At 46.5% G+C, this 15237-nt stretch overlaps 1 protein-coding gene across 1 annotated transcript in view; it reads left to right on the top strand.

The window, feature by feature from the left end:
* Positions 1-14512, top strand: part of Cdcp1 (CUB domain containing protein 1) — a 38461-nt gene extending 23949 nt beyond the window's left edge. Inside the window, exons 3-9 of the mRNA XM_036193862.1 lie at positions 388-750; positions 1740-2108; positions 2976-3197; positions 4973-5353; positions 7698-8063; positions 10090-10174; positions 13301-14512. Of these exons, the coding sequence (XP_036049755.1) occupies positions 388-750; positions 1740-2108; positions 2976-3197; positions 4973-5353; positions 7698-8063; positions 10090-10174; positions 13301-13724 (2210 nt within the window). The 3' untranslated portion in view covers positions 13725-14512. The remainder of the gene's footprint in view (positions 1-387; positions 751-1739; positions 2109-2975; positions 3198-4972; positions 5354-7697; positions 8064-10089; positions 10175-13300) is intronic.
* The last annotated feature ends 725 nt before the right edge of the window (positions 14513-15237 follow it).

Below are 15237 nucleotides of genomic sequence, written 5' to 3'. Positions count from 1 at the left end.
CCAGAGAGAAGCAAAAGAGGACCAGGAGCACGGCATGGAGTGACTGTTTCTGCTAACGTCCAGCCTTTCCTGGGTGACATATACAATGTTCCAGGACTGAAGTGATGCAGTGTCAGCCCCAGGTTATGCCATCTGAAGCAGTGGGGCCAGGCTTTCTCAGTCCTGCAGCCCAAATCAGAATGAGAATATAGCCAAACCTCCTCTTAGTCTTCTCTGAGCCAAAATAACTCTCCAACTGAGGCACTGACCCGCAGAAGGCCACCAGTGAGCAATTAGGGGTGGTAAAGACCACCTGGGCACAATTGTAGAGTGTCTACTTCAGAGGCTGAGGAGGAGCAGCATGTGGTCTTGTATCTGTGTTCAAAATTGTTTTTGTGTCTGTTACAGACTGCATGTCAGGCCCATGTCCTTTTGGGGAGGTTCGTCTTCAGCCATCCACATCAGAGCTGCCCACCCTCAACAGAACTTACATCTGGGACGTCAGAGCTCATAAGAGCATTGGCCTGGAACTGCAGTTCTCAACCCCTCGCCTGAGACAGATTGGCCCAGGCGAGCACTGTGCAGATGGGGTGACTCACTCCATCAGTGGTCGTATTGATGCCACTGAGGTCAGGATTGGGACCTTCTGCAGTAACGGCACTGTATCCCGGATCAAGATGCAAGAGGGTGTGAAGATGGCCTTACACCTGCCATGGGACATATCCAGGAACATCTCAGGCTTCAGTATCGCAAACCGGTCATCTATAAAACGTGAGCATGCACCTCCTATCCCTACTGATCAGACGGACATATGCAGGATGTTCCAGAGTATTCCAGATGTAATGTCAGCTATTTATTTATTTATTTGGGACATGGTTTCTCTGTGTATCTTTGGCTGTCCTGGAACTCGATCTGTAGGCCAGGCTGACCTTGAACTCAGAGAGATCTGCCTGCCTCTGCCTCCCAAGTGCTGGGATTAAAAGTATGCACCACCATTGCCTGGCAACTATTTATTTTTTAAGACATAGTCTCATGTAGTCCAGGCTGGCCTCAAACTCCCTATCTTCTTGCCTCCATTTCTCCAGTACTGATATTACAAGTGTCCACTACCATGCCCAGCTTCTTTGTCCATTATCATACAATGTTTGTTTTACAAAATGACGTGGGCTTCATCTTACAGATGCACTGTCATGGAGCATATCTGTTTGTCACCCTGACTTCTGTCCAGGCATGTCAGTGCATCACTGTTGTGCTCATTTACTCACTCACGCTGCCCTAGAGTCAAGTAAATCTTGAAGGAGCAAGAGTTCAACAGTCCAGCATTACAAAAAATAGGATTATAGAAACTTTAGCTAAATAAATAATCTTAGGAGCAAAGGTAATGAATACCCAAAGCTAATCACTTCCTTGTGATTCTGCTATGGCCTAATGCTCTTGATGATATGTATGTGTTATGTCATAACACAGCCCAGCTCCACATTCAGATCTGTTGGGAGCTGTATTAAACCATAGGGACTATATTAACCTCAAGGAGATGGGTACAATGAGCAAATTGGCTTTTCTCCAACTCAGTCAATATTAAACATTTGCTCACACACTGCTAATAGGTCTTCATTCCTATTCCCCACCCTCAGTGTAAATATCATGTGCAGCCCCACTCTTGAGGACTGCATTTTCCCCAGTACCCCTGCCCTTAGCCATGGACAATGACGACAGGTGTAGGCATCTCCTTTCTTTCTGTTTTGGATCTGTCTCAACAGGCCTGTGCATCATTGAGTCAGTATTTGAGGGTGAAGGCGCAGCAACCCTGATGTCTGCCAACTACCCAGGAGGCTTCCCTGAGGATGAGCTTATGACCTGGCAGTTTGTTGTCCCTGCACACCTAAGGGCTAGTGTCTCCTTCCTCAATTTCAATGTCTCCAACTGTGAGAGGAAGGAGGAGCGTGTTGAATACTACATCCCAGGATCCACCACCAACCCGGAGGTGTTCAGGCTAGAGGATAAGCAGCCAGGGAACATGGCTGGGAATTTCAACCTCTCCCTGCAAGGCTGCGACCAGGATGCCCAGAGCCCAGGGATCCTTCGGCTCCAGTTTCAGGTCCTGGTCCAACGTCCACAGAATGAAAGCAGTGAGTAATCCATACCCTCCCTCCTCCTGTGTTGCCTAGGTGAGGTGGCTGCCTGTTCTACATGTGTAGCAGCCAGGACACATGGACTCTGAACAATGCAGGAGTTTCAGGAAGTCGGTGGCTAGACATGGAGACAGGCTCACTGGTAGACACTTTAGCATTAGCACAGTAAAAAGCAAGCACAGGATCCTAGGCTGGTTTGTTTTTTGTTTTTGTTTTTGAAAGATGGGTGTGTGTGTGTGTATGTATGTATGTATGCTGTGTATGCCATTATAGCAATTCTGAACCACCTGATGTGGGTGCTGGGAACTGAACTCAGAACCTCTGCAAGAACAGTAAGTGCTCTTACTACTGAGCCATCTCTCTAGCCCCAGCTAGTCTGTTTTTAATGAGGACATTGAAAAGTTGCCTTGTGCAACCTCTTGTCTTGACCCTGCAGTGGGAGCCAGAATGTCAGCATCATCAACAATAACAGTGTGGTAATAACTCTCATGATTCTTGGCTGAACAGCCTTTTACCTTGGACTCACTACATTTTTAACCCTGTGCTAAACATATCTAACATTACATAGTTTTAGTTAATTCTAATCAAACCAAAAGATTAAGAGGAGTGTGGAACTAGCCTTGAGTCTTACAGTTTACAGTAGAGCAAGCTCAGAACCTAGAACCTGTCAGAGGAAAAGAATAGCATAGGAAGTGCTGAGAAAGTGTGTGTGTGTGTGTGTGTGTGTGTGTGTGTGTGTGTGTGTGTGTGTGTGTTTCTGTCTCCATCTGAATACGCTCATCCCAACAGGAGACTTGTCACTTTGGCCACCTTACTTGGTAGCTGCCTGTCCATGCCTCACACCTTGTCTCTTTGTGATTTCAGATAAAACCTACGTTGTGGACCTGAGTCAAGAGCGAGCCATGTTGCTCACCATAGAGCCACGGCCAGTCAAACATGGCCGCAGGTTTGTTCCTGGATGCTTTGTGTGTCTAGAGTCTCGGACCTGTAGTACCAATGTCACCCTGACTGCTGGCTCCAAACACAAGATTTCCTTCCTGTGCAATGACTTGACACGCCTGTGGGTGAATGTGGAGAAAACCCTAAGTATGTCCTTACCAAAAACCCTGACTATATTTTTACCCAGAAGCCCAAACTGCATATAGACTCTCTCATCCCCTGCCTCAGATTCTTTAAAAAGAAAAAAATTCAGTGTTCAGTGTTCGTGTGTGTGTGTGTGTGTGTGTGTGTGTGTGTGTGTGTGTGTACATGCGCGCACGCACACATGCATCTATGCTTGCATGCATGAGTCAGGACAACTTGTAGGAGTCAGTTTTCTCCTTCTGCCATATAGGTTCCAGGGATCAAACTTAGATTGTCTGGTTTGGTGACATGTGCCTTACCCACTGAGCCATCTTTCCTATTTTGGGGGGTGGGGATGGGAGTTAGAGACAGGCTTTTTCTGTGTAACAGCCCTGGCTGTCCTGGAACTCACTTTGTAGACCAGGCTGACCTTGAACTCACAGAGATCTGCCAACCTCTGCCTCCTGAATGCTAGGATTAAAGGTGTGTGCCACCTCACCTGGCCTCATCTTTCCTTAGTTGAGCCTAGTAGATAGGTTGTAAAGGGTATAGTCTGAAATGACCGCTGAGGCCAGGTGAACAGGAGCAAGAGAGAGAAGCAGCAAAAGTTGACGGGCCTTGTTAGGACCAATGTCTGCTGACCATTCATTCCTCGGAAGGTCACAGCAGGCTAGTGTCCCTGCTTGTCTCTGCCTAACCTGCCAGCCTCTTCCTGGGGAAGTCCTCTCCTCCTTTGCTCAGCTGCCCCATCCCTATGTCTTCCCTTAACTACTTCCTGCCTCCTTTTCAGTCAAGAACTCAGCCTCCTGGAACATGAAGATGTAATTTAGTTGGTAGAATGGTTGCATAGCATGCATTAGGTCCTGGCTTTAATTCCTAACACAATATAAACCAACTGCTCTTTGACTATGCAAGTTCAAACCCAGCTTTGGAAAAATGAGAGCCTCTATTACAAAACAAACAAAATGAACTTAGCCTGGCTCCTTCTGTGACTTGTGAGTCTTAACAAATGCAGCAAAACTCATACTCAAGATTGGATATGAAGTTCAGTTGGTACAGTGATATCCTAGCATTCGCAAAGCCCTCAGTTATCCCCAGCAATGCATGAACCATGCTCACACCCTCGTAATCTCAGTATTTGACAAATGAAGGCAGGAGGATCAGAAGTTCAAGATCTTTTTTGGCTACATAGAGTTCCAGGTCAGCCTGTCTATATGAGACCCTGAACCAGATTTAGTATCACACCCCTTTAATCACAGCCCTCAGGAGGCAAAGATGTGATTTTGAGCCCAGCCTGGTCTACATAGTGTTTCAGGACAGCCAGGGATACACAAAGAGACCCTATCTCAAAGAAAAAAGAAAACTCAGCCACCTCTTCCTGAGACATGATCTCTGACACAAAGCTGAGGATCCATGAGGGTCATAGGAGCTAAATAGCATGAAGCCACCCAATTAGAAGTGATGGGGGCACAATGCAAGCCGAGATGAGATGGCCATGATGTCACTCACAGCTCTAACATGACAATGAAGTGTGGGAACATGTTGGGGTAGAGATTTGTGTCGTAGCATCCCAAAGGAAAAGAGTGTTTCTGTCCTGAGTACTCACAGGAGCTTGGCTGCAAGGTTAGTAGACAAGAAGAGGAGGAGAGTGGACAGGAAAGCTAGTGAAGAGTCACAAGTAGAAAGGAAAGCAGGCAGCCCCAGATTCTGGCCTCAGGCCAGCCTGTGTGCCAAAGACGTACATGCCATGCTCCCCACCCCCCACCCTGCATATGATTACTACTAGCTCTCTCTTCCAGGCTGCCTGGACCACCGCTACTGCTACGGGAAGTCCTTCCACCTGCAGGTGCCCAGAGACATCCTCCAGCTGCCTGTGCAGCTGCACGACTTCTCCTGGAAGCTGCTGGTGCCCAAGGACAAGCTCAGCCTTATGCTGGTACCAGGCCAGAAGCTACAGCAGCATACACGTGAGAGGGCCTGCAATACCAGCTTTGGCTACCTCATGGCCAGCAACACACCTGGCCAGGACCTGTACTTTGGCTCCTTCTGTCCAGGAGGCTCTATTGAGAAGATCCAGGTGAAGCAAAACAGCTCTGTGACGCTTCGAACATATGCCCCCAGCTTCCAACAAGAGGTCTCTAGGCAAGGCCTGACAGTGTCCTTCATACCGTATTTCAAAGGTAAGTGGTCCATTGCTCACCCACTGCTAGACCCTCTTAGCTGTTCTTGATAGATATTCAATGCATCTTGTTTTATGCTATATTAGTTACTTTCTGTTGCATGACCAAACACATAAGAAGAGAAGCTTAAGGAAGGTTTATTTTGGCTCACAGTTTACTGGTACAGTCCATCACAGTGAGGAAATTATAGCAGTGCAAGCCTCATGTCTGCACTTAAGAAGCAGAAAGTGGACAGGAAATGGGGCTATAAAACCTCAGGGTCCAAATGACCCAGTTCCTCCAGCAAGTCTCCATTTCCTGTGGTTCTATGACTTTCTGAACAGCATCACTCAGGAGACAACAAACTTTCAAACATATGCCCTATGGGGGACTTTTCACATTAAAACCATACAAAGTTACCAATTTAGAGAGAAGGGATTATTGCAGTGGTTCCTCACACCAGAAAGCTGCAGAACATTGGGTCCTAATGACTTTTTATCAATCTCCCATGGAAATTTCCAGAGCTTAGAAATTGAAAAAAAAAAAAAAAAAGTTTCTGACAATGGGATGCAATGGCTGGTGGGCAACAAGGCAAAGAATCAGGTTCTAGTCTTTTTTTGGGAAATGAGAAATTCCCCAGCCCTGAGTTGTTATAATTCCGCTTTTACAGTTAAGAACATACCATGGAGAGCACAGAGGAATTACTGGGGAAGAAGTGACAGTGCAAGGGTCCTGTCCTTCTGCATAGCAAAGGCAAGGTCAAGTCTACCATGTTCTGAGGTAGAGAATGAGGTCTGAGTGGCTCTCTGGGGTGACCTGTATGCACTTGATTGCAAAAGTCACAGTCATCATTGTGTGTTGCTCAAAGAATGGATTTGTTAAATTAGAGGTCATTTTAAAATTGGCTGAGACCTTTATTTGAGGTTGACTTTCAGTGGCTAGTGGGAAAGAAATGGAGTAAGGTCAACCCAGGCTGCCTGCCATTTCCAAGGTGACCAGGGAATCCCCTTTGGGACATCTGAAAATCAGGGTCATTCTCATCAGGGCAGAATGTAGGGTCTTATCTCACCTGCAGCACACAGCGGACCTGTGGGCACGTTGGAAGCCCTTTCAACTTTGCAGTTCTAGATTTCTTCCCAAACCTGAAGCTTTTTTGTTCTCTGATGCAGAAACAGATATATGCCACTCCCACAGCAGATCGGGGCTGGGGGATTGCCTTGTTGGGAACATTTCTGAAAGGAAACTGAGAACGCTTATTTGGCAAACTGTTCTGATGTTTGTTTGTTTGCTTGTTTGTTTGAAAAGAACCTGGGCACATAGTCTAACAGATGTGTCCTTCACTGACCAGTGCAATAATCACATGTGATTATGTAAACCAAAATCATTATTAAATAAATGAAAAACATGAGTCTCTGTTGTACTGACTCTATTGCTGTGAGATGATGAACTTATATGCGGGAAGGGTTTGTTTTGTCTCATAGTTTCAGACTGAAGGCCATCCTTGGTAGGACCAGGTGCTTTGGGGTCTGTGTTAGAGCAGTACATCACAGTAGGAATGTGTAATGGGAGAGGCTCCTCACCTCATGGCCATCAGAAAGTAAAAAGAGAGTGAAGGACAGGTTCCGAACAGCCCCTTTAAGGGTGTGTCCCCAGTGACCTAACTTCCCTCTACATGATGTCTCCCCTTAAAAGTCCCACCACCAAGCCAGGTGTAGTAGCGCATGCCTGTAATCCCAGCACTTGGGAGGTAGAGACAGGAGGATATCTGTGAGTTCAAGGCCAGCGTGGTCTACTGAGAGAGTTCTAGGACAGCCAGGGCTACACAGAGAAACCCTATCTGGAAAAACAATGAACAAAAGTCCCACCACCAGTGACCTAACTTCCTTCTACTTGACTTCAATCTTAAAGGTTCCACCACCAATGACCAAACTTCTACTTGACCTCAACCTTAAAGGTTCCACCACCATGACCTAACTTCCTTCTACTTGACATCTCCCCTTAAAAGTCCCACCACCAAGCTGGGTGTAGGTGCCTTTAATCGCAGCACTTGGGAAGCCCCTTAAAGGTTCAATCACCTCCCAGTAGTGTTGTGGACTGGTAACTGAGCCTGTAGTACACTGCCATGGGGAAAGTTCAGGTGCTGACTGTGCCACTTGGTCACACTGGGCACCTAGTAAGTGCTCAAGAGAGGCACATGAGTAATAGCTGCCTACTGAGTAGTCATAATGTAAAACAGTGTCCATTTAGGGCAGAAAGTTCTGTTGGATGGCGCTTGGATAGGCTATTAAGCATCCCCCACATTGTCCCCTTTTCTTTCCACTTTGTTGAGTAAAACATTTGTCTGAATCTCTACCCTTTTCTGCAGAGGAAGGCATTTTCACAGTGACCCCAGACACAAAAAACAAGGTCTACCTGAGGACCCCCAACTGGGACCATGGCCTGCCTGCCCTCTCCTCAGTGTCTTGGAACATCAGTGTGCCTAGCAACCAAGTGGCTTGTCTGACCTTCTTCAAAGAGCGTTCTGGTGTGGTCTGCCAGTCAGGGCGTGCATACATGATCATCCAGGAGCAGCAGACCCGGGCAGAGGAGATCTTCAGCCTAGAGGAGGAAGTGCTGCCTAAGCCAAGTTTCCATCATCACAGCTTCTGGGTTAACATCTCCAACTGCAGCCCCATGAATGGCAGGCAGCTAGATCTGCTCTTCTGGGTGACTCTCACCCCAAGGACTATTGGTAAGGACTTTTCAGAGTCTCCCAGAGATGGTGAAGGAAAGAAAATTGGCATTTGAGGGGCAGGTGAGTCAAAAGAATGTGGCAGAAGGGGTAGTGTGCATGTTCCTTCTATGCTTCCTTTGGTGTCTTGTGCATTTCTCAACAGGGCCAGCTATGTAGTAGATAGTCAAGAAAGCTCAGTTGTCTCAGATGATTTTGGTGGGGACTTTTGTGAATAACAGTATATAGCCAAGTTTTGGAGGCAAGTGAAAAAACAGTCCTGGTTACTGGTATATCAGTCAGCTATGGTATAGCATTTATTATTGTTCACACATTGACTGAGCAAATGTGTTCTGAGCTGAGCTTATCAGGCTCACTCATTCGTTGATCTGCAGGCAGTACAGGTTGGTTATGAGACTTTGCTGATCTTGGCTATATACTGTTATACAAGACACCAAAGGAAGCATAGAAGGAACATGCACACTACCCCTTCTGCCACATTCTTTTGACTCACCTGGATTCTTTTTGTCAATTTGCTACCGTTCTTCTTTCTTGACTCCATGATATATGGGAATTTGCTTCACTACTATGATTTTCATCTGTAGAGTGAAGGAAAAAGAAGAATCATAGGGATTCAGTAATGAAGATTAAAACTTGAGGACCTGAAAAGGAGGGAGAGGGAGGGAGGGAAGGAGGGAGGGAGGACGAACGAACTCACCAAAAGCCACTACTAGGGACTCCAGGTCTGAGGTTACCACTTGGGCTTTCTTCCTTTCCTGTTTTCCTTTTCTGTCATTTTTTTCTGTGTCCTCTGAATCTTACCCTTTATTTCTTGGTGAGCAAGCAAGGAATCCTAAATCCCTGTCTGGTGTAGAGTTCCTTTTCAGATCGGTGCTCTTTTTCCATTGTGCAGTATGGGAAAGGACACTTGGATGAAATGACCTTGTCCTTCACTCCTGACGTTTGAGTCCCTGCTCTCCCCTTGCTCCTCCTTGTCTAAGACAGCCTGGTTACCAGGAACACACCTGGTGGAAGCCAGGAGTAGCCAGTAGATAGATAGTAGGTGACCCCCCCCTACAAACACATCTGTTTCATGTATCTAAGTGCTACATACAAACTATTCTGGCTTAGGCCAGTGATTCTCAATCTGTGGGTTGCAACCCCCACAGGGGTCACGTATCAGATATCCTGCATATCAGATATTTACATTATGATTCATATAGTAGCAAAATTACAGTTATAAAGTAGCAATGAAAATAATTTTATGGTTGGGAGTCACCACGACATGAGGAACTGTAAAGGGTCGGAGTATTGAGAGGGTTGAGAACCACTGGCTTAGACAGTAACTGTTTTGTTTGCTCATAACAAACAGTTGAGTCAGAAATTCAGACAACACAGTGGTTCATATGCATGCACCAAACAACTCAAATGGAATAGTTCAACTAGAGACATGTATCTAGAGCTTTAGTTTTCCCTCTTGGCTTAGTTGAGTTTTATACCCATGGAGACTCTGCATGAGTAACATGGGTGGCCTCCACATAGATGTTTTATACACTGGCTGGTTTCCTCTCATAGAGAACATGCTAGCTGACAGTTCCCTTTAAGATCAGTCTCAGCACCTTTAATCCCAGAACTCAGCAGGCAGAGGCAGGCTGATCCATGTGAGTTTGAAGCCAGCCTGGTCTACAGAGTGAGTTTACAGAGAAACCCTGTCTCAAAGAGAGAGAAAAAAAAAATGATTCTGGCCAGGCAGTGGTGGCGCATGACTTTAATCCCAGCACTCAGCAGGCAGAGGCAGGTGGGTCTCTGTGAGTCTGAGGCCAGTGCCATCTACATTTGGGGTTCGAGGACAGCCACGGCTACACAAAGAAACTGTATCTCGACCCCCCCCCCAAAAAAAAAAGATCAGGCTCAGAAAGGACCCAGTCATCTTCAGTTTCTAGCCTCTCTGATCAGAAGGGAAGAAGCTGGGGGCTGGAGACTTATCAAGTTCTTCCTTATGCCAACTCTCTTGTCTCTTCGTCTTTGTTCCTGTCTCTGCTCACAGATTTGGCTGTCATCATTGGTGTAGTAGGAGGTGGAGCCCTGTTGCTGTTTGCCCTGGGACTCATCATCTGCTTTGTGAAAAAGAAGTAGGTGGAATCTCTCTAGCTGTCTTTGGCTGATTTAATGCCTCCTTGGATCACACAGACAACATGGATGGATGGATGGATGGATGGATGGATGGATGGATGGATGGATGGATGGATGCATGGATGGGTGGATGGATGGGTGGATGGATGGGTACAGAGTCTTATATATCCTTGCCTGGCCTTGAATTCCTGGTCCTCTTCTATCTCCTTGAGCACTAAGATTATAGGTCTGTGTTACCACACCCAGCTTATTCATGTCAATGATGTTGGGGTGTTTTGCTTCCCAGTTCCCCGAAAAGATCAATGTTAAATATTCTTACCAAGAATGAATTACAGTTTCAGAGGGTGGGAAGGCATATCTGGGGGAATAAAATACACACACACACACACACACACACACACACACACACAGTGGTGTCCTAGTCCTAGTACTAAGTCCCCTGTGCCTGCTCATTAAGCTGATGGCAGCAGGAGTGATTTTAGCAGGACCCACTACCCTCTGCTACCTAGAGAAAAAAACAAATCTTTTGCCCTAGTTTGTTCTTCTGTAGTTTCTTAAATAAACTGTCTGTTTTGTGCTTATCTGGGGGCTGAAGACCAGTGCCAAAAGGTAGCCCTAGAGTTTAGAGGAAGCAGGGCCTGGTTAAATGCCTCATCTCTTCTCCCTTTTCAGCAGCTTCCATTGCTTAAAAGGTAAATGACTTTTTAAATAAGTCCAATTTGGCATCAGACTTCATCAATTCTCCTACATTTGATGAAGATCAGAGAAGAGATCTCCATTTACTTTATCATGATTTGAACCTTCTAGAAAAAAAATTTTTGTGAGTATGAGTGTGCAGGTGTGTGTGGTACATATGCATGTTCTGGCCACATTGTGGAGGCTAGAGGAGAACATCAGGTGTCATTCCTCAAAATCAATTTTACAAAAATTTTTTGTAATTTTTATTACATTTTATTATTTGTGTGTGTGTGTGTGTGTGCATGCTCATGGGCACATGACACAACCCATGTTTGGTGGCCAGAGGACAGTGTGTGAGGATTGGTTCTCTCTTCCCACCATGTAAGTCCTGGGGATCAAACTCATCACTCACCAGGCTTGCTCAGCACTGAGCCTGCCTATCTCCTCCTCCCCACCCCTGGGATTACAGATGCATGCCACCAAACCCAGCTTTTTACATGGATGCTGGAGATCTGACCTAGGTCCTCATGCATGCACTGCAGACACTTTACCAACTATCTCCTCAGTCCCCAAACTTTTTTTTCAAGTTCACTATGGCTCTGAGCAAATTCCTCATGTGCAATGGGACTGATTGTCTCAACTGTTGAGGAATGCTGGGCTCCTTCCTGGTCCATGAAGCCTTTTCCTGTGAAATACACATTACTACATAGGAAAGGAGAATGCTTTCTTGTCTGGGGTACACAGCATGTTCCACTCAGTTGGGACACATTTGTTTAACACTGACTCCCCAGATGCCTTGTGGAGAGGAGGGATGTAGCCGTAAGTTTTCTCAGGTCCTGCCTGCTCCGCAGTCCCATGTTCCTCCAGTCCCACACAGCCCAAGGTCCCTCAGTCACTTATAAAATAATCATTCAGAGGCTTAATGTTAATTATCAACTGTATGGCCTATGGCGGGCCTCTTGTTAGCTAGCTCTTATAGTTTAACTCAGCCCATAACTATTAATCTATGTATTGCCACATGTTCTGTGGCTTTACCTGCATCCCATTACATGTTTTTAGGATGGCGGTCTGGCGTCTCCCTCACTCTGCCTTTCTCTTTCCTGTCTCTCTCTTTGGATTTTCCGCCTGCCACTAAGCTACCTTGCCACAGGCCAAAGCAGCTTATTTATTAACCAATCAGAGCAACACATATTCACAGCATACAGAAAGACATCCCACAGCAGAGGGATTTGGCTAAGAACAAGAATCCAGCCATCATGCTTCCTTCTCCAAACTGTTCCAGATTGACCTGATGCTTGCCAGCACAGGAAGTCTTCCTATGGTCTTCAGCTGCTTGAGGCTGCTGTCTGATGTGCTTGTGTGAAGCTCCTAAATTGTATGTGTGGTGGAGGAGGGAGGGCAGGGTCTGCAAGGACAAGGGGACTTAGTGGCACTGAACTTGTTCCTGCTGTATGTGTTTTCAGAGGGTTTCCTTGGCACTAGGACCCAGGTAATGTTCTGGGGATAAACCAGGGGCAAGACAGTCTTTTCTACTATCCATGGGTAGAGAGAAAAGCCAGGCACTGTGAGAACATGAGGGAGGGACATCTGTTGAAGGCCTTGTGCAAGAGCCTTGGGAGCTGCTGGTCAACACCAGATGGCCTTTTACCTCACAAAAGTGCAGTCTAGGGTTAGTGAGCTACCAGCCTTTGCATTCTGCTGCCCATTTTGCTAATGGACTAATGCCTCCTGGAGTCAGCTATTGTCTAAATTCCTGCTGCTTTGTTCACTGAAGGCAAAGCTGTGTGCCCAGGGCAGACATGCCAACAACTGTCCATATCTGAATACCAGAGAGCACCACACACCCCAAGTTAACGATTCACCGAATCCTGGTTTTGTCTGCACTTTAGCTTTTTCCCTGGTGGTTGCTGTTAATAGGACAGGGACAGAGTCACTCAGCTAATGATGAGCTGTTCTGACCTCAACTCTAGCAGAAAATTAGCTAGTTTGTGCCCTTCTCTCCTCCTGAGTCTCAGATATTAACTGGAATTAGCTAATTAGCTCTGCTCTGTGTAAGAGAAACAGCAGCATTAGTACAGGGTAGTACTGTATGTTCTAGAAGGTTGGCCTGGGCATGCTGAGCTGATGTGGTTTAGAAAGGCCTGTGCATCCCTATTACTGGGAAGAAGAAGGGGGGGAATTACAAGGTATCTCCATTGTCGGTTCCCCTGAAGTCTATCAGAGTCAAAACAAGCTCGTTTAAACCACTTCTTCCATTTATGATCCTTCAGTTTCCACCCTGGAAACCTGAGACAAAGGCTGCTTCTGAGTAGTCCCTGGGACAGTTCCAGTTTCAAATGCTAGTAGGCTTCAAGGACTCAGGTGAAATAAGGTTAGAATCCCAAGGAGTCCTATGTGTCACTTATCTGACACAGTTTTCTCATTCTGTTGTCACTCTCTGCAAATAGGAAGAAGGTCAACAAGGGCCCTGCTGTGGGTATCTACAATGGCAATGTCAATACCCAAGTGCCCCAGACTCAAAAGTTCCAGAAAAGACGAAAGGACAATGACTCTCATGTGTATGCAGTCATCGACGATACCATGGTGTATGGGCACTTGCTGCAGGACTCCGGTGGATCCTTCATCCAGCCAGAGGTGGACACCTACCGGCCCTTCCAGGGCCCCATGGGGGACTGTCCCCCCTCCCCACCCCCTGTATTCTCCAGGACCCCAACTGCAAAGTTCACTGCAGATGAGCCAGCTCCTAGTAGCCCTCCTGAATCTGAGAGTGAACCCTACACTTTTTCACACCCCAACAAGAGGGAGGTAGGTGTCAGGGAGACAGACATCCCCCTACTCAACACCCAGGGACCAGTGGAGACAGAAGAATAATTTTGCCCCAATCCAAAGACTTTGCTAAGATGCCTGACACCAGGCATTGAGACATGAAAAACTGTCCTAAACAGAAGTCAGATGGGAGAGCAATCAACTAGAAGGAACAGTAGGTTTTGCAAAGTGCCACCAAATCCTGATTTCCTGGTGGACTCCTTCCAGTGATGAGCAAATCGTGGCTTCTGATGGGGATATCATCCTAACAGCTCAGGTCTTCTTGAACTCAGGCTGTGTTGGGGCTGGCCATGGTGCCAGAAGAGAGACATGGTCCACCCAGACAGTACCACAAGCAGCTCTGGATTCTCAATAATAAGCAGAGACTTAGCAGATTCCCAGGAGCTCTGCTTGAGTTCTCTGCTCTCACTGGAGTCCTCTGGATGAAAATGACAATAAGCTTTTTTATTAGTAGTAGTAATAGTAGTAGTAGTATTTATTTGGTGGTCCTTTATGTTTTAAAAAGTTGAATGTGAAGCTGGGAGTATAGCTCAGTTGGTAGAGTACCGGCCTAACATGCACAAAGGGGGTTCCATTCTCAGCACAGCATAAAACCAGGCATAATGGTGCATACCTGGAATCCTAGTTCTAGGGAGGCAGAGGCAGGAGGACCAGAATTTCAAGGTCATCATCAAGTGTGTAGTGAGTTGGAGGCCCTTCTGGTCTATATAAGACCCTCTTTTAAAAACATAAATGGCCGGTGAAATGGATGATAAACAGCACTTACCGTTCAAAGGTCACAAGCCACAGCCATGCTACCTGGTAGCAGAGAGCTTTATTAGGAGGAGGGGGAGGGGGAGAAGACCAGGCCTGGGAAAGATCATGTGTGGAGGGCAGAGCGAAAACAGAACAGAGAGATGATGGGGTATGTGTGCAGCCTTCAAGGGTTCCCGATGAACATGCACAGGTGGGCCTACAGAGCTACACCACACATGCACTGACCGGTGCAATGCAAGACACAAGACCCCTTGCCCAACTCCTGAGCCGAGGTCATGCAGCTGGATCGCAGCAGCCGGGCAACGGGGGCACATGCCTTAATTCCAGCACTTGGGAGGCAGAGCCAGGCAATCTCTGTGAGTTCGAGGCCAGCTACAGAGCGAGATCCAGGACAGGCACCAAAACTACACGGAGAAAATCTGTCTTGAAAACAAAACAAAACAACAACAAAAAACCCATAAATTAAGCTCCTTTGATCTAGTGTAGTGGTTTGATCTCTTGCTAACTGGTTTGGACAGCTGTGTTTTGGTTTCTGCAGACTAGATAAATGTGCATCTATGGGGGTGATTGATGATCTACCTAGCTAGAAGAGTGCATGTGTGTATCTCTTACTCAGTAAGAGACTTCCCAGTTCTCCTTTGCTGCGTACAGCTATTCCCCTGCAGAATTTACCACAGATCCTCTCATCCCCTACTCTTAGGCATAAGAGAAATTTCCTCTGTGGTGTGTGACTCTCCCAGCTGCAGCAATACTTTGACATTTAAACAAATTTTGAGAAAATTTTATCCTTTAAAAATATATA

This window comes from Onychomys torridus, chromosome 7, assembly GCF_903995425.1.
Source record: "Onychomys torridus chromosome 7, mOncTor1.1, whole genome shotgun sequence".
NCBI lineage: Eukaryota > Metazoa > Chordata > Mammalia > Rodentia > Cricetidae > Onychomys > Onychomys torridus.
The sequence above is the reverse complement of the archived record's forward strand: the minus strand, read 5'-3'. Positions and strand labels throughout refer to the sequence as shown.